This window comes from Podarcis filfolensis (genome assembly GCF_964270895.1).
Source record: "Podarcis filfolensis genome assembly, chromosome: 13".
NCBI classification, from domain to species: Eukaryota; Metazoa; Chordata; class Lepidosauria; order Squamata; family Lacertidae; genus Podarcis; species Podarcis filfolensis.
This window is the reverse complement of record NC_139615.1, coordinates 13283995-13307155: the sequence shown is the minus strand read 5'-3', so window position 1 is coordinate 13307155 and position 23161 is coordinate 13283995. Positions and strand designations below refer to the sequence as shown.

The following is a 23161-nucleotide window of genomic DNA, read 5'->3' as shown; positions in this document are numbered from 1 at the left end:
ATTTGAGTTCTGTGGGGTTTAGAAGGAAGTTGACAGCCAGGGTCACCCCTGGGGTAGTTGTAAGCAAAAAAGACGGGCAAGGCAGGTATGGGCAGACAAGTTGATGGGGCAGTGCCCCATGGGGCCCAGTGGGTCAGCCTCCACAGCCTTCCTTACATCTTGAACTCCAATTAGAGCTTGGGTATAACACACACACACACACACACACAGTTTCCCCAAATTACCTGGAAGACCTTGGGGGCAGAGACGAGGCAGGCCAAAGCTGAGGAGAGGGTAGCGGCAAAGATCCCAGCTGTGATGAGGGGGCTGAACGCAGACACCAAGCTCATGGTCTAAGAGACAAGGGAGGCAACGACAAAACCGTATTATGGGAGGGGGAGGAGAACCCCAGTAAACCCAACTACAAGGCCTCAATCCAGTCCCACAGAGAGCCAAGGGAGGAGAGGGAGGAACACGGGTTTCCCCTACCTGGTAGTCATTAGCCAAACCATATTCACAGGTCCCAGCCACGGTGCACTCGGTGAAATTCCACCCGAATTCGCAGGCCCGGCCAACGCAGTCCCCGCTGGTGAAGTTGGCAGATGCCAGGGTGTCGTTCAGGTTGCCGGAGGCATCGCGGACCATACAGGTGCCTGGCAAGAGGAAAGGCCGCCATTATTTATTTTTTTTAAGGTGAAGGGCTTCTTGTGGCCATGAGAGCTCCATGGGCTGGGGAGGGGAGGGGCAAAGTGAGGAGGTCAAGCAGCTGCTATGCGGCAGGTGGCAGGGAGCAGATGGAGCCGTGCGGCGTGCTGCCAGCCCTCTATGCGATCCCGCTGCCTTCAGGGGCCGTGGGAGACACTATTGCTCTGCCTGTGTCAAAGGACGATTCAGCTGCACCTCTGATCCACTTTAATACATGGAATGGAGGCAGGGAGGCACCAGGTAAAAACATTCCACCTCAGACTATGGCTCCATGCACATGATGCATATGAAGCATTTAAAAAACATGTTTTGATGAATTGGAAGAGCCGCAAAAAGATTCCATTGAGCACATGGGTTGACAATATGGACAGACTAGCTACATACGAACGAATTGCATATAGACGCAAATTAAGAATGGTTAAATATGAAGAAATCTGGAAGGAATACTTAAGCGATAAGGCGGACAGTGGTGGGAAGTAGGGAGAGGAGAGGTGGGGAAATATTGTTAAAAAGGTGTAGTATATCAGTACTCAAATCTGAATTGTTAAATTGTGTTATTAGTGATATTGTGGTTTGTGTTGTATGTGTTTTTTTGTGGTTTCTGTTTGCATTGAAAAAATGATTAAATATTTGTTTTTAAAAAATGATGTATATAAAGCATGTTCCCTCCATCCCAAAGAATTCTGGGAACTGTAGGGGGCCACTAGGTGGCGCATCGGAAGATGGCTGACAATAACATCTCTCCGACCCACACGAGGTAATTTGGAGGCTATGATGGGGGTAATTAGCCTCCTTAACCCCCCCAGGATGGTGGGGGGGACGGCCCTTGCCTGCTGTGCCCTATACCACCCCCGAATTTGTGGGGGTGGGGGCACTAGGCACAAAGCCCTCCTGTGGGATTCCGGCACTCCTGGACGCCGTCCCTGATTCGTGCCGCTAGTTGCAAGCATCTTCAAAAGAAACAATTTGGACGAGATAAATTGCACATGCTTCGAGGAAAAAGGGGAGTAAAGACTGCTGACAGAAGAGATCTCTGATAACAAGACAAGAATAAAATATGAGAAGATACGTCAAGATACGGTATGACTTGAGGGGGGAGGGGGAAAAAAACAACCTGCCTTTCATTATGTGATTTAACAAGAATCCCCTCCCCAAATGAGTCAGGAACTAAGGACTTAAGCTGTGGATTTAAGGCTGTGTGGAGATAAACTTTCGAACCAAAGCAATGTTTCAAGACGAAGCTGGAAAGCTAAGAGTTTTGGAATGACGCAGTTAAAAATGCCGTCGCCATTTTGGGAGGCATTGTTGGAGCTCTTGGGTCTGGGAGGAGAAAGAGAGAAATAGAGTTGTTTACATACGTCTCGGTGGGACTTAAGAGCGACAAATGCCAAATTTATGATGGAAAGAGCGATGTTATCTACGAAGGAGATATATGGAAACCATCTGGACTTAGTGGAGGAATGGGAAATCCACACAGGATTATTATTTTGCTTATCGGCTTAAGGAGACTAACAGAAGAGATCGTAAAGGAAAAATAGAAATTATATGAACAAGATATGATGTGGAAACACCAAGATAAGACTGAATAGAATTATGAATTTTGTTTGGACTGATTGGGACTGATTTGGACATTAACGCAGTAATAAGAAGATGATCTGAATCCCCCTTTGGATCTTGAAGTATGGGTTCCCCCAACAAAATTTAAAAATTTGGCTTTGTAATTTAGAATCTATGTGATATGATTTAATTTGATGTGATTGGCCAGTTAATAAAAATTATTATTATTTTTTTTAAAAAAAGAATTCTGGGAACTGTAGTTTGATAAGGGCGCTGGGTCTGTGAAGGGTAAACAGTAGTTCCCAGGGTGTTGTGTGGTTTAAATATATGGTGTATGCCAGGGGTCAGCAACCTTTTTCAGCCATGGGCCGGTTCACCATCCCTCAGACCATGTGGTGGGCCGGACTATATTTTTTGGGGGGAAATGAACAAATTCCTATGCCCCACACATAACCCAGAGATGCATTTTAAACAAAAGCACACATTCTACTCATGTAAAAACAGGCTGATTCCTGGACCGTCTGTGGGCTGGATTGAGAAGGCGATTGGGCCGCATCCAGCCCACGGGCCTTAGGTTGCCTACCCCGGTGTATGCAGTGCTATTCTTCTAGAAAAAAGAGGTGCCGGAACTCACCATGAACACCTCCCTTGTTCTCTTATAATGGCAATGGTGCCCACCTGAGAGGTGCCAGAACTGAGTTCCGGCAAGTTCTGGCTGAAAAAAAGCCCTGAGTGTATGTAGGCTTCGATAATTACATTGCTGTGAAATGTGCCACCTGAGATTCCTGTGGCAGTGAGTTTCTAAAGCACCCTGCTCCTTCCCTGAGGGCAGGGAAGAAGTTTGTTTTGAATATATTTCTAATGAATAATGTGTGTTTTCGTAGGAACGAGTCAGCATTGTAAGGTGTTCACGTTTTAAAATAAGTCACTGGGAGACCAAGCAGCAAACATGGTCTAAATCCATTGTTGTCTTCCCGCTAGGCCCCTCAGGGTCAGCAAAAGTGTCTTGGCGCAGCCCTGGCATGCGCCATTCTTGTAGGCAAGCTCTTTACCTATGGTGGCAGCGATAGCCAGGTACGTCAAGGTTGTCAGGAAGATAGCCATGAGTGTCCCCTGGGGGATGGCCACCGCTGGGTCCTGCGAAGGAAACAGCACAATGAGCAATTGTTTAGCAGGGTTTAGGGTGCGACTGGCCAAGGGCGTTTCCACCTCACTGCTCTTCGGAGGCAGAGGTGAGGCAGAAAGGCCTTCTTCACCTGGTTGCCCTTTGGTCCCTCCCCTCCCAGAACTGTTCGCACCAGCAGCCATTCCACCCAGTCAGACAGCTGGGAACCACTAGGTGTTTGACAACACATCCCTTCGCCCCCTTCAGCTGCTGCAACTCCAGTTAGCGGCTTTGGAGGGAAAGGCAGAGCCAGCAAAAATACATGTATCAGATTCAAACAATTATTGGGACCCAGCAGACCTGGTGAGGGCCTACGGTTACGCATACCAACCACCTCACAGGGCATAGCTGTCAACTTTTCCCTTTTCTTGTGAGGAATCCTATTCGGAATAAGGGAATTTCCCTTAAAAAAAGGAAAACCTTGACAGCTATGTCACAGGGTTGTTGTGACGATGAAATGGGGAGGGGGAGAACCAACGTTAGCCCCTTGAGCTGCCCGGATGAGAGGTGGGATATAAATGCAATTCATTATTGATTAAATTAAGCAGAAGCAAAACACAGACCCAGAACAATTTACCTTAAGGTCTCCCGAGATATTGGCACCAGCCAGGATCCCCGTAGCCGAAGGGAAGAAGATGGAGAACATGCCGAAAAAGCTGCCAGATTCGCCTCGCCATTCAGGGCCGATATTGTCCAAGAAGTTATTGGCTTTGGAAAAGGAGGAGAGAAAAGGAAAGGTGATTTGCTCAAATGCAATGGGGGGGGGAGCAGAATGTTCTAGCTTTTAAAAGAGATAATCAAGTCAAACCAAATTTCTGAATTAAAGGTAGTGGTGGTGATGGTGGTGGTGATGATGATGATGACGATGATGATGATGATGATGATAATAATAATAATAATAATAATACCCCGCTTATCTGGCTGAGTTTCCCCAGCCACTCTGGGCAGCTTCCAACAAACAATTAAAAATAAATTAAAACATCAATCATTAAAAACTTCCCTAAACAGGGCTGCTTTCAGATGTCTTCTAAATGTCAGATAGTTGTTTATTTCTTTGACATCTGATGGGAGGGCATTCCATAGGGCAGGCGCCACTACCGAGAGGAACGTTGAGCCCAGTAGGCTTCTCCATTTGACCTGCAAGGCTGTTTTGGCCAAGCCAAGGCACACACCTGATGTCAGGTGTGGGGGGAGTCAGATAAAGATACAGCTGGGCTGAAAGCAAGGGGAAGCAAGCCCCAGAAGTCAGCTGATCCCCTGTTTTAGGTAGGCTGGGATTGTTTTGTCCCAGCAGGGCAGATCTTACAGGGTGAATGGTTCTGGGAGGAAGCTGGTTGCCTGGGGCGCAACAGATTGTGGAGGACGTGGCCCTTACTTCGATAGCTGAAGTACCCCTTAGACATTTTCTCTGGAGTGCCTGGGATGAAGGTGCCCACAAAATAATTGATGAAGGAGATCATGATGACGAAGAAGAAGACAACTTGAGCCTGGAAAGAGAGGAATTATTAAATGAAGCCACGCTTCCTAGCAAACTTTTTCTTCACCCAACTGGAAGCCAGCCCTATCTGGTCCTGATTCTCAGGGTCTCTTCTTGATTGACACCCTCTCTTCTCTTATCCACGGGATGAGAATTCTTCTTCTGCTCTTTCTAAAATCAAAGCTGGTGCACACACCCAACCGCCACAGCCCCAGGACTCCTGGCTTCCTGAAACTTTGCGCTCTGTTTTAACTGCACCCCGTTACCCAAATCCAAATATGGTTTCTTTTCCAGTTACCTTGGCCTCCCATTCCATGCCAGCCAGGGCGATGCCCAGGAGAACAGTGATGGTGATCACACCCACGATGCGGATGTCGTTTGTTGGGTCGCTCATCACCCCGTCGAACTCCTGTCGGAGGAGAGTGAAGGTGAGATAGACCTCAAAGGCAGGTCTGACCTGCTCCCCTGGGATTGCCTTCTCCTCTTTGGGTCCTTGGTTCATGTCCATCGCTGAGAGCACAGGGGAACAGAGCTGGCAGCTCAGGGGCTGAATGGTGCCCTCTGCCATTGTGGACCCCAAGGTTTCAGGCAAGGGGCATTTCCTATCCTACCTCAAAATTGTACCTGGGACCTTCTGCATGTGATGCCAATGTTCTGCCGCCGAGCTGCAGCCCTGCCCCCTCCCCAAAGGCTCATTTTCCCAGCATAAGCATCTCCACTAGAATATTCTAATGAGCATGTGCAAATTGGGGGAGGAGACTGCTGCCATGTGACATCACCTTTCTTCCCCATTTTTGCCCCAGATCAGCATCCAGGAAATAAACATCTATCTGAGTTTTAGAATACATCTGAAGGCAGTCCTGTACAGGGTTTTTTTTTTTAAAATGTCTGAAGGCTTTTGTGTTTTGATATTATGTTGGAAGCCACCCAGAGTGCTGGGGCAATCCAGTCAGATGGGCGGCATATAAATTAAAAATAAATATTGTTTTTACTTTTGTTGTTGTTGTCGTTGTCTAAGAAGGGCCTATGCAGTGTTGCCAATTTGGCCAGAAAAAACACACCACAACCAACACTGGAATAGCCTAGAGCTCAACAGGGCCACCCGATAATTTCTGCAGATCAAACTGTTGCTAAAGAAATGGGTGTGGGGGCCAATACATGGGGTGGGATGGCATGGGAGCGCGCGCCACACGTACCACAAGGAGGTCCTTGACAGTTTCAGAGAAGCCCACCACGTGCATGCCCACAGCGACGGCATTGGCAAAGGAGAAGAGAAGGCCGATGGAGCCGCCGAGCTCTGGGCCCAAGCTGCGGGAGATGAGAAAGTAGGTACCCCCTGCGCCAGGAGACAATTCAGATGTTATTTACTCCTCAGGGCTGGCTCTGAAGATGTGCAGCTAGTGTCAAGCAACTGATTGGTGCTGGGAACACACCTTCAAAGGGGCCGGCTATAACCACTGACCAGCCGATTGGCCGCTACATGAAGTCCCTTAGAAGCCCATTTAGAGCAGATTTCCCCAAACTTGAGTGTCCGGCTGTTTTCGGACTACAACTCCCATCATCCCTAGCTAGCAGGAATAGGCAGGGGTCAGGGATGATGGGAGTTGTAGTCCGAAAACAGCTGGAGACCCAAGTTTGGGAAAGTCGATTCTGCAGAAGCGATTTGGATTCAAGCCAGTTTCTCCGAAGGAAGCATTTCCCCCAGCAAAGCTGTGTAGCTTAGTGTGGGCCCCATATTTTGAGAGACCCTAGGGGAAGATGCCCACATTGGGGCTCCTTTCCTGGGTGGACCCCACCCCCACCCCACTGTCAACACAGCACTCATTTGCTTGCCTCCAACCCTGGATTCAATGTGCATCTCTTCCTGGAAGGAAAGAGAAATGCATTTGGAAAGTGCTGAGCCTTCTCCTCACTCTTGGAAGCATTCAGACATTCGGAGAGGTCAGGAGAACAGGCAGTAGGGCCAGCAGTGGGCCCCACAGCGAGGCAGGTGACTGCAAACGCTGACTCCTGACTCCAGCTTTGTTGCAGCTCTCTGTGGCAACACCACAGCAACCCACTTTCAGCATGTTCAAATTTTGTTTCCACACACTTACCAATTATTGCTCATTCCACCTTTATCAATGGCCACATTTGCTCCATACACGTAAAGCTCCATTTTAAACAATTGCAGGTTTCCTCAAAGAATTCTGGGAGCTGTAGGCTGTTAAGGGTGCTGGCAGTCGTCAGGAGACCCTTATCCCCACCCCCTGAGCTACAGTTCCCAAGTTGCCGGTGAAGAGGGATTGACTGCTAAACCACTCTGGGAATTGTAGCTCTGTGAGGGGAATAGGGGGTCTTCTATTGACTCACAATATCCTTAACAAAGAATACTTTGGGGGAAGTCATGGCTGCTGAAAGGGGCCCAAAGGTGCTTTAAACCAGGGGTCAGCAAACTTTTTCAGCAGGGTCCACTGTCCCTCAGACCTTGTGGGGGGCTGGACTATATTTTGAAAAAAATATATGAACGAATTCCTATGCCCCACAAATAACCCAGGGATGTATTTTAAATAAAAGGACACATTCTACTCATGTAAAAACACACTGATTCCCGGACCGTCCACCGACCGGATTTAGAAGGCGATTGGGCCGGATCCGGTCCCCAGGCCTTAGTTTGCCTACTCCTGCTTTAAAGGTATGGCGCGAATGTGGCCATTGCCTAGCAAGGGGCAAAAAGATTGGCTTCCATTTGGCGAAGAGGAAGATGGCTTACCTGCTTTGACCTTGCCGTTGGTGGAGATGGCGGAGATGGAGAGCCCCGTGATGCTGGTCACCACAGAAGACATTAAAATGATCAGCCAGGTTAACCCTGGGGAGGTGGAGGAAAAGAGGTAACTGAGTGAGTTAGCAATCCTGTCAGCATCATCAACAGACCTCACCAACACCCACTTTCTGAACCTAATGGTTCAGGCCAGTGGTTTTCAACCAGTGTGCCGTGGCACCCTGGGGTGCCTTGATTGATGGTCAAGGGTGCTGCAGACAGCACTGGCCTCTGTCCCTCTTTACTTCCCTCCCTCCCCTGATGCCTTCTCACGTCTCTGCCTCCCAAAGGCCTGTGTGGCTGTTTCTTGCAGTTGTCCTGGCTACAAAGCTCCCCAGGCGAATTGTGCCTCTGGGGCTGGTCAGGGAGGAGGCGCCTCTCTTTGGGGCAGGGGGTGGTGGGCAGCTCAGAGGACTCCCAAGGAGAAGGGAGAGGAGGCTGAGTGAACACACTCCGCAAGGGAGGGTGTTCAAAAAAGGGTGAGAGGCTGCCAGCTCTGCAGGCAAGAGGTGACACAACTGGGCTCTTGAGCCCCACAGGGGTGTAGTAGAAAGAAGGCAGTTGTCAAGGGAGCCGTGGACTCAAAAACATTGAAAACCTGTTAAAGGTAAAGGGGTAAAGGGACCCCTGACCATTAGGTCCAGTTGTGGCCAACTCTGGGGTTGCGGCGCTCATCTTGCTTTATTGGTCGAGGGAGCCGGCGTACAGCTTCCAGGTCATGTGGCCAGCATGACTAAGCTGCTTCTGGTGAACCAGAGCAGCGCACAGAAATGCCGTTTACCTTCCCGCCGGAGCGGTACCTATTTATCTACTTGCACTTTGATGTGCTTTCGAACTGCTAGGTTGGCAAGAGCAGGGACAAAGCAATGGGAGCTCACCCCGCCGCGGGGATTCGAACCGCCAACCTTCTGAATGGCAAGTCCTAGGCTCTGTGGTTTAACCCACAGCACCATCCGTGTCCCCTGTTAGGACCCCCCCCCCAAAAGGCCCACGGGCAGTGGGGTGTCGAAGGGACCAGCCGGGCATGAAGAGGCTCGCTGCGATCACTGGAGCCCTGCCGCTGCATCAGCAGCGAGTGGGGGGGGGGGTGAGACAGCGGCTTGAGCCTGCCCGTGGCTCCAGCGCAGCTCAGAAACCTGAAACAACGAATTGCCACCTGAAGCAGCAGACTTTCAAAGGAAAAAAGGTATTGTTGACAATAATGGACTTTTCAAAAAAAGAAAGAATTGGATTTAATTTAGATTTGGCAAAGACTGAATCTAAAAAGGAAGTCAAATTCCGTCTTTTGAAGGGAAGATTTTGCAGTACAGACTTGTGAATGGGAAAAAAACTTTGGAGACACATCAGTCTTTAGATACTTTTTAAACTGCATTTTGTTACTTTGTTACTTAATAACACTATAACTCTGTGTGTGTGTGTGTGTGTGTGTGTGTATGTATGTATATATATATATATATATATATATATATATATATATATATATGATACAAGAAGAAACTGTTGCTCTTTGTTCTTTGATTTCTTAAAAGGAAGATACTGTACAGGAAGTCATTGGAGTACTCTCAGTTTTTATGAATGGGGATGCAGATTTTATGAATGAAAGTACTGAAAGGCTTGGGAAAATTGCAATTAAAAAAAATAAATCTAAAAAGGACCCTGGATCTTGCCACGTCCTACCAAAGCTTGGCAGGAGGACACTTTTTCATAACTGGGAGGTAATCCCAGGGAGGGGAAGTGCCTGGTAAGAGCTGGAGTAGAAGGGGCGGGGGGGGGGGGAAGAGGATTCCTTTTTAAAGAACAGGGCCTGTATTGGAATAAAAACTGAATAAAAACTGAGAGAAGCAGCAGATATTGGATTACAAATATCATTTGGATTACAAATAACATTTGGATTATAAATACGTCTGGAAAATTTTTGGATTCACAGCAGAAATATTTTGGATTACAAGACATTCTGTGGATAATAATATAACTAGAAGTTTAAAAGGTAAAGGTAAAGGGACCCCTGACCATTAGGTCCAGTCGTGGCCGACTCTGGGGTTGTGGCGCTCATCTTGCTTTATTGGCCGAGGGAGCCGGCATACAGCTTCCGGGTCATGTGGCCAGCATGACTAAGCTGCTTTTGGCGAACCAGAGCAGCACACAGAAATGCCGTTTACCTTTCCGCCAGAGCGGTACCTATTTATCTACTTGCACTTTGACGTGCTTTCGAACTGCTAGGTTGGCAAGAGCAAGGACCCAGCAACAGGAGCTTACCCCGTCACGGGGATTCGAACCGCCAACCTTCTGATCAGCGAGTCCTAGGCTCTGTGGTTTAACTCGCAGCGCCACCCGCGTCCCTTCCTGTTGATACTAATGAGCCCCAAAAGCCCAATCTGCACTATATATTTAAAACTGTGTCATGCCACTTTAATCAGCCACGGCTTCCCCCAAAGTGTACTGGGAACTATGGCTTGTTAAGGGTACTGATAGCTGTGAGGAGACTACCAGTTCCTTGCACAGAGCTACAATTCCAAGTGGTTTAACAGTCTGTCTTCACAGAGAAGTGTGGAAATATAGCTCTGGGAAGCTATGAATGTTTAAAGGTAAGCTACTGCTTTAGATGTATAGAGCAGATGGGGGCCTTAGTTATGTTAATTAACTCCCATGGGTCTACTCTGAGTAGCACTGGCTACAACTCAAGATTTCACACAAATATTTGCAAATGGTTTCATAAAAAAAAATCAGATTCTAAATAGCTGAAACCCACTTTCATTAATTACTGACGGTTATCCTGGTTGACAGAACAACCTGACAACCTCAACACATTTATATCTCTTATTTCCCATATGGTAGTTCAGCTGGTAGAGCACGAGACTCTTAATCTCAGGGTCATGAGTTCGAGTCCGATTTTGGGCAAAAGATTCCTGCATCGCAGCGGGTTGGGCTAGATAGTCCCCAACAACTCTACAATTCTATGGTTCTTTCCTCTTGTCCCCCCCCCACCTTATGCATACATGATGTAAATGTGTTTTCAGACATGTACAGGTGTCCACATCAGGAATCAAGGATCAAGCACAAAAGGGTTGTGCAAAACAGTTCACACAAAAACACACCACAAAAAGAGGACAGCCTCTTTTCCTTTTATTCCCAGCTGTCCATGGGTAAAAAGACTCTCACCTATCCCGGCTTGTGCAGTTATCCATGGCAAACGAAGGTAAAGGATCACACCCCAGATGTTCAGCATGCACCGGATCTTCGGAAATAGAAGAAGGAGAAAAAAGCTGAGAACCTAATAGCACACCGACACTAGGGATGGAGGAGAAACTCGGTTCAGTATGAATGTGAGCAAACTCTCAGCTTCCGGAACAAGATGCGAACCAACACCCCACTATCTTTCAAAATTCGCACTCATCCTAATTTTGCTATGCTGTTCTCCAACCCAACGGTGTTTGCACAACTGGGTGCAAAGTCTGCATTAAAAGTGAAGACGTTGGTGACAATAACATGCAAAATTGGATTTATATTGGGGGAAATTGCTTGCGTACATTAGTCCAAACTGCACATCTTAAAGGGGTTGGTTAGGACATTCACACTAAAATGCTGGTGAATTTTCATGAAGGGTTAAAATAAATAAATCACAAGTTGCTGCAAAATGTGGATAACTGAATTTAAGATTTGAAAAGTTAGAAACTGAGAGTTCTGGTGCCTCCAGATGTTCTGGACTACAATTCCCATCAGCACCAGACAGCACTGCTGCCCTGGCTGAGTGTGAGGGGAGCTGCAATCCCAAAACATCTGGGAGGCACCAGAACAGCAAAGGTTGAATCTATGTTGTATGTCTTACTGGTTGCCTTTTATGTATATATAATTCAGGACCAATTCATTGACTGCTGCTGCTTTGCTTGCATCTTCCCAACATTATTTTATACTCCTGGGACTAGATGGGCACCCTTCTCCTTTCCCTGCAATCCAATTAATCCACTCATTTTTTGACTTTACCATGACGCCGGTCACCCAGCCAAAGCGGACTGGTTCCACTTCCGGTTCGTCGGCTTCCACATCTTTCTCCTCTGCCTCCGTAGCACTGGGATCTCCTTTTGTCTGTGAAAAACAACAGTGCAAGGGAATGGGATGAGGGAGTTAACAAGCACACATTGAAATTTAGGGACAGAATAAAACATCTCAAGTTTGAGAGGATGCCAGCGTTCTGTTAATTTTGCATTCGCTTCTTGTGAAGTCTTGCTTGGTGCAATAATAATATTATAATAATTTATTATTTATACCCCGCCCATCTGGCTGGGCTTCCCCAGCCACTCTGGGTGGCTTCAAAAAATATATATTAAAACACTGCAATACATCAAATATTAAAAGCTTCCCTAAACAGGGCTGCCTTCAGATGTCTTCTAAAAGTCCGGTAGTTGTTGTTCTCTTTGACATCTGGTGGGAGGGCGTTCCACAGGGAGGGTGCCACTACCGGGCCCTCTGCCTGGTTCTCTGTAACTTGGCCAGAATGGACAGAAGGAAAAGAGGAGAACTTGGGTTGGTCAGGAGGATGATATTTTAATTGCCCAAGTGGTCTTCTGCAGAAATAGAAACCTTTGTCTCCAAGTGAAGAGGTCCATCCTATTGAGTTACACCAAGGGTGAGGAACCTCTGGCATCACAGCCAGCTCAAAACATTTTAGCACCTGAGGCGGACCGCAAAATGGCACACAGCCATGCCTTGCCAGCGAGTAAGGGGTGAGTGAAGATCTACACCAGCAACATGAGTGGAATAAAGATCTACATGGAGACCAAGGGTGGGAAGAGACCAGCCGGGCCTCCATTCTGCCAACAGGCCACCGTAGAGGTGGCTTAGGGGAAGGCTGCTGAGGAGGAGAGAGATCAGGCCTCCAATGATTGCGCTGGGCCTGCTTCTGTCACTGCGGCAGCAGCAGTGGGCAATGCTTTCCTTGGAGGCCGGATCTGCTGTCCTGTGGATCCTGCTGCCCAAGGTGGTTGCCTCACCTTGCCTCATGAGTGGGCCGGCCCCGTGTGGCCCTGCAGAAGCTGATGGACTCCAACTCCCATCAGCCCCAGCCAGCTTGGCCAATGGCCAGGGGTGATGGGAGTTGTAGTCCAGAAAAATCTGCAGGGCCACAGGTTCCCCTCCTCCATTTAACATGCAGCGAAAGGTCCTTCCTTGCCAGCTGTTTTCAAAAGTATGCTGTTGCACCCAGTGATGTACGTTTTCTGGAAAACTCTGGCAGACGCCACCTTTGGCGGAAAAGCGTCCTCTAGCAGGTCTCACCAGATCTGCGTTTCTGAGCATGTCCAGCGAAGGGCGGACCTTCCGCCGCCCAGGAGGTGCTGACAGGGCGTAGAATTCATAGCGAGGGCAGGCGTCTATCGTGGTCTCGTAATCTGGAGGGTCTGAAAGAGATCCGTTTTCCTCCATCTGCGAAGGTGGTGGGAGCTCCGCTGGGCATTTGGGGGCACTCTTGGCTTGGTCCGAGGGGGGTCCATTCTGCTGCTTGCGGATCTTAAACCGCCCCAGGGAAAAGATGGTCTTATATGATGAGTCCTCCTCCTCCATCGTCTAAGCGGGGTCGTTCTTTTCAGCTGTCAGACGAGAAGCACGGGGAAGAAGCAGCAGAGATGACAGTGTTAAAAGATGGCACTTAATTGCATGCCTCAAACCATTCTTGGGCTCTGAGACATTCTTTTTCATTCACAGGACTCAGCCCAACAATATATGAATTCACAATAAAGACATGAGTGTCCCTAAGGATATAGAGAGTGCAAAAAACACACCCATCTAAACCAGACATCTAAATATGAGAAAGGGACTTGGGGGACACAAGATTTGGTGGCAGGGTGTTTATTGCACTAAAATAGGGCCTGTAATTTTGCACCTGAGGAATCAGCTGGACACCACAACCTGTATGAATGAATAAAGCGAAGGCAAATACATGTGCAATTTTGGTCCTGCTGCTCTTGGAGTGTGAGTGCTATGCAGGATAACGAAGACTCTGACCCCTCGGCTGCTTAAAATGCAACTCAGCAGTCTCTCTCTCTCCCTTGATTCTCACACACACACCGGCTGGAGGAGATGAAGAAAGGAAAGGTGTTAAGACAGGGTAAATGGTTACATGGGGAGCGGAGAGAGAAACCGCACAGGAGAGATGGACAGAGATGCAGGGACAGGTAGGTAGATGTCTCCGCTTCCTTTTTTACCTGTTTGTCCGATGTGTCTCTCCACTCAGCCAGCCTTTGGCAACTTATCTCTCTCCAGGCAGCAGGTTCAACTCCTGTCCCCCTTTGCCTTATAAAGGTCCCGGATAATGCCAGGCCTAGCTTTCCCAAAACTGGACCCAACAGCTCCTGGCTGCCCTGATCCCTCCCATATATCCACCCCTTCTCCAAACAGACAAACTTTCCGAGTGCACAGCAGTGCGGTGGGGGTTGGGGGTTGGAGAGGGAGATGATTGAAGGCACATCCTGTCCACTCCTTACACATCGACGCATGACTTAAAAATCCTATTTGCACTGCCTTATCTGCTGCCCCTACAACGTTCTTTCCACTGGGGCTGGTTTGCACAGGGCAATGGAAACTTGAAAAAAGACAATGGGCGATGGGGAGACTGGAGCCAGAGGGATCAGCCTGGCTGGGTGCACGCCGGGCCCATGCGCCAGGGGACCCTGCCGATGGGGTCGAGAACACACGTGTCGCAGGTGAGGCGATCAATGTGGCAGGCAGGTTTCATTGGGGCTCTTCAGGGCTGGGGGGTTTCTGTTCCATGCTGCGACTGAGCCGCCTGGGTCATGGGTCGCTGACACAACGGTGCAGTCGTTTTCAAACTGCATTCTGGGGAAGCCACGAAATGAGCAATGGGTTGTTACTCCATTAGGAGACCCATCAAGGCAGACAAACTTTTGAAAAAGGCAGCTTCCCCAGCACCCCAGCTGACCTGAGCTGACCTTACAATACGCTGCCACAAAACAGTCCTGGGTGTCATGATCTGGGTAAGATGTGGGAACTTGTGGAAGCTACTTTCTTCTTTGCTGGAACCCCGAGGTCCACCAACCAGTTGAAAAATAATGTTGAGGGAAGCTGGGGGGGGCATAGCCAGATGCAAAATAGCGGCCCATGGGGGGGGGACCAATTACTTCCTGCACCCCATGAGCCACACATACTGGGATGACTCATATGTACAAGTTCAAAGGTGCCATATGTCTGGATTTAATTAGAAGGATTTCTGTACAGTGGTACCTCAGGTTACAGATGCTTCAGGTTACAGACTCTGCTAACCCAGAAATAGTACCTCGGGTTAAGAACTTTTACCTCAGGATGAGAACAGAAATCAGGTGGCAGCAGCGGGAGGCCCTATTAGCTAAAGTGGTACCTCAGGTTAAGAACAGTTTCAGGTTAAGAACGGACCTCCAGAACGAATTAAGTTCTTAACCCGAGGTACCACTGTACTGTAAAAACTCTAAGCAGTATATAATAATGCATTGCTGGGGGTTGGCGTAGATAACCCTCCCAACTCTACATTTCTATGATTCTATGAACATAAAAGCAGTAAAGCAGAGAGACTATTTAAAAAACAACAACAAGCAGTAAAAACAGTATTATAAAGACAGGGACTCAGCGCAGTGGCGTAGCGTGGGGGGTGCAGGGGGGGCCGGCCGCACCGGGCGCAACATCTGGGGGTTAGGGTTAGGGGGCGCAAATCCACAGGTTAGCGGGCGCAAATCCACGGGTTGGGGGCGCAAATTACTTGCCTTGCCCCGGGTGCTGACAACCCACGCTACGCCACTCACTCAGCGGTAAGAGGGTCCGATCTTATGCCACAGGCAAAAAGGATACTGTACAACAAGACACCTGAAGCAATTGATGCATAAATGCTTCATGTATGACTGACTACCTGCCAGCAACAGGAGAGATTTTTATTGCTGCCTCTGCAAACCGGCAATCTCGTTGATTCTTATCTAGGGTGCACCATCAGTTCACGCAGGGCGACAGCGGGGCCTAGCCGGCCTAGCCAACCCTGTGTGAGAACTCATTGTTTACCGAAAATATTTCGCATGGATTTCACCAAGGCACACAAACACACACACACACAGAGAGAGAAACAACAACAACAACAGCCTGGCCTCCTCCTCATGCCTTTAGCAGCAGTTTGGTATGGAAAAATAATCAAGTGAGGCTTTCCATGGAGATCATCTGCAGAGGAAGCTATTTTGTTAAGAAAGCGGAGCAGGGGGATAGTGATTATTATTGTTATTGTTGTTATTATTATTATTATTATTATTATTATTAACTCTGGGGTGGGGTGCAGTGGAGCTAAAAGCACCATGTCACACTGTTAGTCAAAAGAGCAAAAACTAACCTCAGCAGGTGACTTGATATTTTTCATTTAAAGATGTTTAAAGTAATAAGCTTGTTTGTTTGCTTGCTTGTTTTATGCCCTGCCTGCCGTTCCCAAAGAAGCCCAGGGTGGCAAACAAATGATAAAGTGATAAAACAATAAAATGTCTTAAAAGCAACTTATAAAGGGTTTCTTGAAAGAGGAAGGTCTTCAACAGGCTCCCAAAAAACTCCAAAACAGAATTTTAACAAAATGTGCCCAGGCACCTGTCAATAAACCCAGCTTCTTTGCACTCATTGCCCAGAACCCAAGGGAAGGCAGGAACAGTCGTACTTCTTACTGAGCAGTTGAGAATAATGTAATCCCTATTTTCCTCCATATATCCCTGTAAGTAAGCTGGGCTATAGCCTAATTCTATCTATATCTATATCTATATCTATATCTATATCTATATCTATATCTATATCTATATCTATATCTATCTATATCTATATATCTATATCTATATTTCTATATTTCTATCTGTCTATCTATCTAGTAGTGTTAAATTGTAGACCCAGGAGCCTGAAATTACTTCTGGAAGGGGCTTATCCTCTCCTCCGAAGCTCAATCCACACCAGTGCCCCAAAGAAATGTTTGGAGCTCAGTGGTTCCCACGCAGAAGGTCCCAGGTTCAATTCCCGGCATCCCCAGAAAGGTCTGGGAATGTCCCCTGAAACCAAGTACACAGGGCATTAGCCGCAATCCGTACCTGCCCTGTAGTTTCTTGAGAGATAAATTGCTGCTGGACACGTTTCTCCTCGAATCAGCGTCTACCTGATTGGAAAACTTAAGCCAGGCTCATTTAGCAGTTAAGCTGAGGGATGCACATTCAAGGCAGTCTTTGCATGTGTGCAGAGGATTGCTTCATGAACAGGAGTTGGTGGGGTGGGTTGCAGGCAAATCTGACTTGATAAAGAGGGGGGGACAACGACACATGACCTGGCCATATTTTTCAGCCTCTACTGTGTACATACCAGGCCAGTTGAAAGCAATATTTTCAGCAAAACAAGGCAACTCGTTAATCTGAGAGCATTCTCCAGAAGTTATTAATACGTAAAGGATTTGTTTTAGCTCTTGTTTGTATGTTTAAATGAGAACAACAACAACAACAAAACCCCTAGAGAGCTCGTGTTTTATGTCTCTGTAGACATGTTTTCACCCACACTGTTTGCAATGGCCTGCGGCGACAAGCAATGCATATTTACCTGTCGAAATAAAATAATTAATACAAGTGCCCTTTTTGGCCTCAAAACTCTTGCTGCTGTTGTGTATCATAGGCAGGCAGCCAGCCGTCCGACGTGGTCATTTGTTAAGGGCTGGTCCTTGGGATTCTCTCCCATAAAGTTATACAAGGCAGATGGTGGTGTCGGAAAATAGTTTTTATGAGTTGCTCGGCTCTATTATTTGAGCAGCTCTCGGATGCCTGAAAAGGTCACAGGTGGTTCCATGTGCCTTGCCTCTCTTTCTTGGCATAGGGCTGCCAGTCACCTTATTTTTTGGCAATGCTCCTATAGCATTTGTGTTAGAAAACCAACAGGTGAAGCACCCCACTCCGTTGGAGGGGACGGTGTCAGGGAGCCCTCCTGATGGAAGCAGTCAGGGATGATGGGATTTGTAGTCCACCAACAATCCTCCCCATATCTAGGTTAAAAGAGTTTAGCGGTGAAGCTCATTCGCTGACTTTGGCCCAACTGCTCACTCTCTGTCTTGGCCTAGCCTACCTCACAGGGTTGTTGTGAAAATCACATGAGGCCGAGGGAAGACAACAGCCCACCACCTTGAGCTCAATGGAGGAAGGGCAATATAATCATGTCACACATAATAAATGGATTGCTCTGTTAAAAGTCAATCCATATTCCTTTAATCGAGTGACAGCCCATTCGGGTGGCCATGCCTATGGACTGTATTTTAGGTTTTCCACACTCTCAGGGGAGCTACGTTTTCTAACTTGGCACCAGTTTGGTGGAGGCACGCCTCCCTTTTTTTACATTTGGACTTCATAATGAAACAGTTATCAGCTTTGCAGGGCATGGAGGGGGATGGGATTATCCTCCGCTCACCTCTGCAGAACGAATTCCTTGTTAAAGGCAAAAGTTGGCAACACAGCATAAAGCCAAACGTTACATAATATGCAAAGCGGCAATTAGATGACTCTCGTTTTGGAAGATGTACTAGGGGAGATAGTGATGTAATTAAAAGCAGCACTTACACACATAACTACTACCTTACTGAGAGGCATGTTTATTTCTTATCACATGTCTTTGCTGCTCTGGGCTGCTTTGAGAGGAAGGGCTGAGTACAGATATAAAAGATCAATGAACAATATAACAATTTTTTGCAAAAAAACAACAACTCCAGGCTCTGAAAAAAATATTAAGGCACAGGTGACCAATTATTTTCTCGCCAATTGGCAGCTTCACACAGCAGCAGTGATGCAGGCTGGGATTTTTGTGTGCGTGGTTCTTTATATTTCTGCAGAGAATTTTACGTTTCGTAAGTTCATTAGTAGCAACAAATGGGTGCCCAATACAAATGCAAATAAGAGTTTTACCCAATGGTAGTGCTACTCTGAGTAGGCCCATGGAAGTTAATGGAAATGGCTCTCTATGACTAACATGAATAACTTAGGTTCCTTAATTTCAGTGGGTTACTCTATAGCCCAATATTAGAGAATCATAGCAGTCTCAAAGCTTTTAGCTTTGTTTACTACATTTGAGGAGAATAGCTTAGTTGGATCAGTGCTTCATTGGTCTTCAGTGGGTGGGTTGAGGACCCCCTATTTCAGCCAAATCTGAGGTGGGTCGCTGTAACAGCAGCACTACCACCGAACAAATCTATGGTTTAAAAGAAAGACAGACAAGAAATGGGTAAAAATATATATGCATGTTTGGGTTAAGTGGGTCTGAAAAGGTTGCAGACAGCTGCTCTAGAGCACCAGAAATTATTCTGAAGCAAATTTCCCTATGTAAGTCCCCTTAGTTACCTAGCCACAGGTCAACAATCCAAAAGGAAGGGAAATGATCTGAAAGTATTGCAGGTGCGCAACAGGGACCAGGAACAGGTGGGCCTCTAGATTTGATGGACTGCACACACACCCCTCTCATCCCTGACCATCAGCTATGCTGGCTGGGACTGATGGGAGATGGACGTTCAGAGAAGGAGTTGGAATCCAACAACATCTGGAGGGCTACAGGTTCCCCACCTCTGGAACACACAGGAAGAACAGAACCCATGACTCACGCCAAGACACACACAGTCAATGCTCCCAGGACCTCAGCGAAGGGTGACCAGATGTGCGCACGCACGCACACAAGCAATGCAGCTGCGCCTTTAATAGTTGTGTAAAAGAGGGAATTTCAGCAGGTGAAGCTTTCACAACAACCTACACCTGCTTAGGGAGGGGGTAGTTCACGTTCAGCTCACATTTAAAAGCGAACCTACCTATTTCTGAAGCAATGCAAGAAAAGAAAACTATTGGTAGCTGTTCCGATTCAGCAGGTTTTCCCTGCGAAAATTTGGACTAGCCATATATTTCGAAAGGTGCAATTCTCTGAATTTTGCAATGCAGTTCTCCAACCAAGTAAATGTGTGCAATATGTCAGGGTAAAAAGTGTGCCTCAAAAGGCATGCATTAGGTGAAAATGACCTTTAAAAATGTGTTATATATGGGGACATTGGTTTGCAGATGTGTGTATATTAGGGAAAACAGCATGCAATAGTGTCTGTTAGGAGAAATTCACACTAAAATGACTTTTTGTTGTTGCTTGTTAAGCAAACTTATGTGGTGAACTGAAGACTGGAAAAATGAGAAACTGAAAGAAACCAAAATAGACAGCTTTGCCCCTTCCTATGCGACCTACTGAAATTCCCTCTTTTAAAGGGGCAGGTGCCCTGCGGGTTTCTGTTTTCCATTGGGCCATGTTGCCTCAGGATTGCCATGTATTCATTGTCAGGTGCCTCCATGACAGGAATGCATTCAGCACAAGAATGCAATGGCATGGGAACGAAGAAATAAATAAGGCTCACCTGTTAAATTTCTGCCTGCTGCACAGCATTAAAGTCGAACTCTCAAAGCACTCTTGTAGGTAGAACTGCATCAGTCGCAGGTGGGCGAAAAAAGTGGCACCTGGAGAGCTTTTCTCCACAGCTGCAAGGCACAGGGACAGGCCTCGGTGACACACCAACCGGGAGGTCAACCCCAAATCCACTCTTCTACTCACTCAAAAGACGCCGCACAGACCACACACTTGATGGCGGTTCACCTCCCTGCAGCGCTGCACGCCAACTCGCAAGTGCAAAGAGGAACGCGCTCCCGACTGATGTGATTCACATCTGATAAACCCACGGGATGAGGCCTAATCCTTGGGGCAGAATCCATGTCCCCGCCCCCTTGCCATGCTCTTGCACACATGCAGCATGTACAAGCCCACGCACCAGCACCGAAACTCCCGCCCCGCCTGAGGCTCTCCTCTTACAACACCCCTTCAGGTTGTCTAGGCCGGAGGAAGCTTGCAGAAGGCTCAGAGCTTTTTGGCAGGCCGCGTAGGGAGCAACCTGTAAACTGAGTGACTCCACACACCCTGGAGGCGGAAAGCATGTTACCGGCACTTGCTTTGTGGTAATAACCACACACATATTTTGATGAAATAATGAGTCTCACACTCTCCCTGGCACCCCTTCGGCTGAAACTGGTTAGGTGCAAAAGGCGAAATCTCTGCCTTAGAGGGTTGTTGAGTGTTGAGGAAGCTGTAAAAACATTTCTCTGTGAGAGCAGCCAAAACAAAAGGGGAGCTCCCCGAGAGTATACAGTGGTACCTCGGGTTAAGTACTTAATTCGTTCCGGAGGTCTGTTCTTAACCTGAAACTGTTCTTAACCTGAAGCACCACATAAGCTAATGGGGCCTTCTGTTGCCGCCGTGCCGCCGGAGCACAATTTCTGTTCTCATCCTGAAGTAAAGTTCTTAACCTGAAGCACTATTTCTGGGTTAGCGGAGTCTGTAACCTGAAGTGTATGTAACCTGAAGTGTCTGTAACCTGAGGTACCACTGTATATATAAACAAAGGTCACAGGAATCTTTCCCCTCCCCAAAGGCTGCTGGATCAGGCCAATGGCCCATCTAGTCCAGCATCCTTTTTTCACAGTGGCCAAACAGAGGCTCATGGGAAACCTGCAAGCAGGATTTGAACACAAGACCACTCTCCCCTCCTGTGGTTTCCAGCAACTGGTATTCAAAAGCACTGCTGCCTCCAGCTGTGGCAAAAGAGCACAGCCGTGGCTTATGGCCATCAATAGCCCTCTCCTCTGTGAGTTTGTCTAATCATCTTTCAAAGACCAATGCGATTGGTATAAAAGGTGATTAATTCACCTGTAAAACGGAGATGAGAGAGAACCATTGGCTGCATGACAACAATAAAAATTTCCCCAAACGCTTCAAACTGTTCAGATGAGATCTGGGTTGCATCCTATTTCGTACTTCCATAAACAAAACAAAAAGGGAAATTCCTCTTGGAGTCCAGGGCAGAACATTCAATATTTGGCAGAGGCACCCTCAGATTTAGGGGAGCTCCTATGTAAGATGTCTTCATTAGGGCTTCCTCCCTTCCTTGCAGCAGACCCCGATCGTGCTACTACACCCAATTTATACCACTGGTCCAGAATAAGAGAAGATGTGGGGGCTGCTGTTTCTTTCCTCTTGCAGGGTGGACACAGGAAACAGGCCTTGTACTGAGTCAGGGCATTGGTCCATGTAGCTCAGCATTACCTACATTGACTGGTAGCAGCTCTCCGGAGCTTTTCAGGCAGGCGAGGTTCCCAGCCATGTCTTGAGATGCCAGGGATTGAACCAGCGACCTTCTACATCAAGAATGGGCTGGTGCAGGAGCCATATACAATTTTACCCCCCTCTGGCCTCTTTGTCTAGCCCTCAGATATCTCCCCAGACCCCCTATCCTGAGTAGTTTCACCTAGCTGGAATGTGTCCTTAAACTGTTGCAGATCTGTGTAGAAATTTAGGACCAGTTTGCCAGCGAGATTGCCTTACCACCACACGTGTCCTCTCTCGACTGCTTCGGTTGATGGAATTGGCACTCCTTCGGGTTCCACATTTGTAAGGCCTCTGGCAGGCAGGATAGGCTGAGGTCACCCAGTGAGCTTCGTGGCTGTGTTGGCATTTGAATTTAATTATATAATAATAATTTATTATTTATACCCCGCCCATCTGGCTGGGTTTTCCCAGCCACTCTGGGCGGCTTCCAACAAAAGATTAAAAATACATTAAAACATCAGACCACATTTCAACTGTGGTCTTCCAGGTCCCCGTATCCAGCACTATAAGCCCTCTGGCTCCTCACAGCACGACCAGCAGTTAGGGATGATGGGAACTGTAGTCCAACAACATCTTGAGGGGAACATTTTAGTCCACCTGCAAAATAGGGAGTACAGGATACTGTTAAATTTATGGGTCAGCAAACTAAAGTCCACGGGCCAGATCAGGCCCAATTGCCTTCTTGATCCGGCCAGTGGACGGTCCGGGAATCCAGGCAGCCAGCATAGTGCGCGCGCACACAATGGTTTTTGTGCCTCAGCCAGGCTTGGGGGTCAAAAGTGAGGTGGACTGCTGCTCAAGACAAGCCCCTTCTCCGTCTGTTGTGCACAGCAATCTTTTCTTCCAGGGTGGGGGGTGGGGAAGAGGGAAAAGGAGCCACAGTTTTCCACCAGGGAGCTTCGGATTTCCACCACAGTTCGGATTTTCAAGAGGAAGCGGGGAGCGCCTGGGCGGCTGCACTCCAAAGCAGTTCTGCGCTCTGCTGGGGAGGCCACTTGTTAGCTCTCTCGACTGCTTTGGTTGATGGAATTGACACTCCTTCGGGCTTCCCCCGAACCATTGAAAGGTAAATAGCCGCCGCTGCCTTGTCGTCCCTCACGCAGGGAAAAGAACATTCTTGCTTGAGCGGCGCCGGCCTGACTTAGCAGGGCCAACGGCTTTTCCCTTCACCCACACCCAGGGCTGACAGGAATGGCGCACTTACCTCAGCCCCCCACCCCGCCTTACGAGAGAAACAATAACTGTCAATGCGCAAAACGCAAAGGAAGCAGCGTGGGTG

General features: G+C 47.8%; 1 protein-coding gene and 1 long non-coding RNA gene across 3 annotated transcripts in view; one reads left to right on the top strand and one right to left on the bottom strand.

Moving 5' to 3' along the window:
• LOC310748398 (solute carrier family 12 member 3-like) overlaps positions 1 to 20375 on the bottom strand; it is a 34769-nt gene extending 14394 nt beyond the window's left edge. The window contains exons 1-12 of the mRNA XM_083584156.1: positions 20084 to 20375; positions 12955 to 13265; positions 11665 to 11766; positions 10843 to 10918; positions 7636 to 7731; positions 6080 to 6219; positions 5182 to 5292; positions 4782 to 4893; positions 3984 to 4114; positions 3294 to 3378; positions 469 to 632; positions 225 to 332 (exon numbers count right to left, since the gene is read on the bottom strand). Of these exons, the coding sequence (XP_083440282.1) occupies positions 225 to 332; positions 469 to 632; positions 3294 to 3378; positions 3984 to 4114; positions 4782 to 4893; positions 5182 to 5292; positions 6080 to 6219; positions 7636 to 7731; positions 10843 to 10918; positions 11665 to 11766; positions 12955 to 13239 (1410 nt within the window). The 5' untranslated portion in view covers positions 13240 to 13265; positions 20084 to 20375. The remainder of the gene's footprint in view (positions 1 to 224; positions 333 to 468; positions 633 to 3293; positions 3379 to 3983; positions 4115 to 4781; positions 4894 to 5181; positions 5293 to 6079; positions 6220 to 7635; positions 7732 to 10842; positions 10919 to 11664; positions 11767 to 12954; positions 13266 to 20083) is intronic.
• On the top strand, positions 641 to 5745 carry LOC310748479. Of its 2 annotated transcripts, none has more exons than XR_014541339.1 (3): positions 641 to 924; positions 5178 to 5311; positions 5687 to 5745. It is a non-coding gene; the product is annotated as an uncharacterized lncRNA (long non-coding RNA). The 2 variants fall into 2 exon arrangements; XR_014541340.1 differs by lacking the exon at positions 641 to 924 and adding an exon at positions 4063 to 4143.
• Positions 20376 to 23161: the final 2786 nt, after the last annotated feature.